General features: G+C 39.8%; 1 protein-coding gene across 1 annotated transcript; it reads right to left on the reverse strand.

Moving 5' to 3' along the window:
• Window positions 1-2,095: 2,095 nt before the first annotated feature.
• Window positions 2,096-3,587, reverse strand: LOC122057272 (probable aquaporin PIP2-5). Its single transcript, XM_042619321.1, has 3 exons — window positions 3,231-3,587; window positions 2,852-3,147; window positions 2,096-2,740 (listed from the first exon to the last, which is right to left on the reverse strand). Exons 1-3 carry the CDS (start codon window positions 3,535-3,537, stop codon window positions 2,480-2,482), a joined length of 864 nt encoding a protein of 287 aa, XP_042475255.1. The 5' UTR covers window positions 3,538-3,587; the 3' UTR covers window positions 2,096-2,479.
• Between the last annotated feature and the right edge of the window lie 322 nt (window positions 3,588-3,909).

A 3,909-nucleotide genomic window follows, 5' to 3' on the forward strand; every position in this document is an offset into this window, starting at 1 on the left:
AAAAAAAAAAAAGAACAGATAAGCAGGAAATCGGATGTTCAAATTCTTCATGATACCTTGAGAATAATTTAATGGAATTCTACCTACTATTTGTGACATTTATATTACCTCCCTTCTATTCTAGTTCTAGAGCTTCATTTATTTTATTATTGTTTGTGTCTGGTTTCTTATATTTCCATATCAGGCATGCATGGGTCATGCAAACCTAAGACATGGTGGACGCAACATGTGCTATTTTATATTCTTAAAAGAATATGCATTTTTATTAATTATAACTACTACCGACTGTGCTTTACCAAAAAAAAAAATTACTATCCATGCACATTTATATTATTATATATATGACCTTTTTGTTTTTTTTTGGTAAGAATTATATACATGAGCCTTTACTCTCTCTACATGAAACCCCCTAGGGTCTATTCGATAATCAACATATGGAAGAAGGAATGCTATCCGATTACATGTATCTACGTCTAGACATAGTAGGTGTGGAAAGTTAGTGTTGCCTTCGCACGTTGGTGTGTACATACACCAACAGGGTAGCATTCTCTTATTCTCAACATTTTAATGTTATATGGATTGAGGGAACTGGATCCTCTCCTATGCCACTGGACGCCCAATGAGCATCCAATGGCTGGAAGGACTTGGGCATGCAGCCCAACACATAGACGCGCACCTTAGATCCTCCCAAACATTGGATGTGCTTAGGGCATCCAGTGGTTCTGGAAAGGATGTGAATCCTAGACTGAGAACCCAACTACTTGGCTTTTCTAGCGCTCAGTAGTTTATATTAGTATTCAGACCTTTTAAGTGTATTATTCATATTATTATTATTATTATCTAGGGTATACGCCTAGGGTCTAACGATTAATGAAATTGTAGCGTAGGTACTCAAGTGTTTCACAAATTGTATTCGGGGTACCTAAACTAGATTAACATTACTTAGGTTAATCAAGATTCATTTAATTTTAAAATTTATCCTTTTATATATGCTTATAATTCTTCTTCCCATCCGCAGTGGCCAACCCCACCTCCCATCCCTGCCCTCTCAGATTCTTCGGCCACTTGGCACTACTTACCCTTGTCCTTTCCCATTCCTACCATTTGCAACTCCCTCACCACCAACATTTACCCCTGTATCACTCACACCACACTTGTCCCACCATCGAAGCTCCATCAGGTGGTGTCTTGCATGCCACAACAATTTCGCTAATTACTTGGGTTATGCTATCATGCATGCCCTGTCGTGAGGGTGGGGGAGGGCAGGGGGCAAGGGCAAGGTAGGGGTCAAAGGGCAGGGCATGGTTGGGGAGTTGCAAGGTGGGATGAGATAAGTAGTGATGGAGGTGGGGGGTAGAACAAGGTCATGTGGTGGAGCGGTGGTGTAAGAAGGAGGAGGAGACGGTAAGTTGGAGAAGATGATGTGGGTCCCACTAGTTTTTATTTATAAAAGACGGGAAAAACAGTTTGTTGAAAATTAAATAAATCTTGATTAACTTGTATAATGTTTATATGGTTTAAATACACAGAATACCATATGAAATGTCAGGTATTTAAAACTATAATTTCTCAAAACGTTAGTTACCTTTAATATCATTTCCACCCTAAATTTTATTTCCGTTATTATCTATTATGAATTAATTCAATTCAACATTATCACATGTTGTTCGGAAAATAAAAATTATTAGAAACAAGTTATCTATGTTGCCGAATTTTAAAATGTGACTTATATAAGAGACTTTCCTTCTATCAAAAATTCACTCTACATGTACATAAAATTAACTTTATGAAGTTCTCAGGTATGGCCATACCAAATATGGACAATAAATAGCCCAAAATCGCTAAGGCTCCATTTAGTTGCAATGTGAATTTAAAGGGAAGGTAAGTAAAATTTTCATACTTTAAAAAGAAATGTTTATAATCATTACCTCATACAATTGCATAAACTACTTAATTTTTTAATCATATTTAGTAATGATATATTTTACATGTAACTTTTATTTTACATGTCATAGTAAAGGGTTTTGGATTCAAAGTAAAGCGAAATTTTATAGCCAAATATGGAATGATTTAAAGTTAATGTCAAAATCACATGGGTAATGATTACATATATTTCTTTTTTAAGTATGAAATTTTCACTTTTCTTCCCTTCAATTTCCCTTACAATCAAACATAGCCGAAGGAAAATCCAACCAAAGATTTTTTTTTTGTTTTTGCATGAACCAAAGATAATTAGGTATAAAGGAAAAGAAACACACACTGCCACGCCCTTTTATATCCCACCCATGAACCTCATATTTTCTTCCTCCCCAGTAAATGCACTCCCATTGGATGATTCAATTTCCATGGGTCTTCAAGGACCTCTTCACAGGCAAACTTGTAGACACCTTCCATTAATTTATTACAATTCTCTCTTGAAAACACCATCAATCAAAACCACCAAGATCAGAGTGTCCCTGAAGAAGAAGAAGTGGGAAATTTAGTAGTGGGGATTGCTTCTGAAGGAACCCAGAGCTTTAATGGCACCAGCTCTAAGAATGTATTGGTGGTAGAAGGAAGCGAGGGCTGCCCCAATGAAAGGTCCCACCCAGAAGATCCAATGGTCATCCCAGACCTTATCATGGTTGTAGATTACTGCAGCTCCAAAACTCCTAGCCGGATTAATGCCTGTGCCATCGATTGGGATGGTAGCCAAGTGAACCATAAATACCGCGAACCCAATAGGGAGTGGTGCCAACACCTTCCAATACAAACATCAAAAGCACATTTGTTAGTAATTAGAGGGTGTCTAAGTCTTTGTAAGTCTTGGAGTCCCAATGAAAACAAAAAGACGAAGAAAGTTTTTGCTTACGGGAACATGAGAGTCTCTGGCGCTTCTCTTGGGGTCAGTGGCGGAGAAGACGGTGTAGACAAGGACGAAGGTACCAATGATCTCGGCGCCCAAAGCCGCTCCTTTGGTGTAGCCCGGTGCAACTACGTTGGCTCCGGCACCGTAGCCGGTGAAGTAAGACTGCTGGAATCCCTTAGCCAACCCTACTCCACAGATGCAACCAAGACACTGTGCTACCATGTACATCACTGCTCGGATCAGAGACACCTTCCTTGCTAGGAACAACCCGAACGTCACTGCCGGGTTTATGTGCCCACCTGCCCACCACACACTTAACAATTTCAGACCAAAAAACGAAACTTCTCGGTGGGTGAAGAGAGAGAAGAGTGAAAATACCCACCAGATATACCGGCGGTGCAGTAAACGAGGACGAAGATCATGCCACCGAAAGCCCAAGCGATACCAAGGAAACCAACACCATTACAAGGATCAGAGGTCTTAGTCGGGTCGGACATGTCCTTGTACCCGATAATCGTCAAGGTTCCGATATAAAGGAAAAGAACGGAAGCCACGAATTCAGCTATGAGGGCTCTATAGAAAGACCACTTGGTGAGTTCATCAACGTTGAATAACGGTTCCGGAGGCGGGTCGTGGTAGTCCCGAGCTGTGAACTCGCCCGGCTGTGACACCTCCACTTCCTTCGCCATAACTTTAGAGCTTTAAAGCTGAGAAGAAGGATGGTTCTTTGTTGGTTGAGGTTGGTGGGACTGATAGGAGAATAAAGGGCGTCGGGCATCCCCATATTTATGGGAAATTTAGCTTGGACAGATAATTTGTTTATTAATATTTAATTAATTAGGCCACCTTTTCTCTCCATTAATTTCTATTCTATATTACTTTCAGGGGTCCCACCTCTCTTTCTCTCTCTCTCTCTCTCTCTCCTCTCCCTCTTTATGTTTTCGTCTACGTGATCATTACGACGTTCGGGTGTTTCAGTAATTTCAATTTCTCTTTATAATTTAAGGATTAGAGTAATAAACTCGGTGATATAATTTTCTTTCTAACCGTTGGGATTTGGG

This window comes from Macadamia integrifolia, chromosome 12, assembly GCF_013358625.1.
Source record: "Macadamia integrifolia cultivar HAES 741 chromosome 12, SCU_Mint_v3, whole genome shotgun sequence".
Classification (NCBI taxonomy): Eukaryota; Viridiplantae; Streptophyta; class Magnoliopsida; order Proteales; family Proteaceae; genus Macadamia; species Macadamia integrifolia.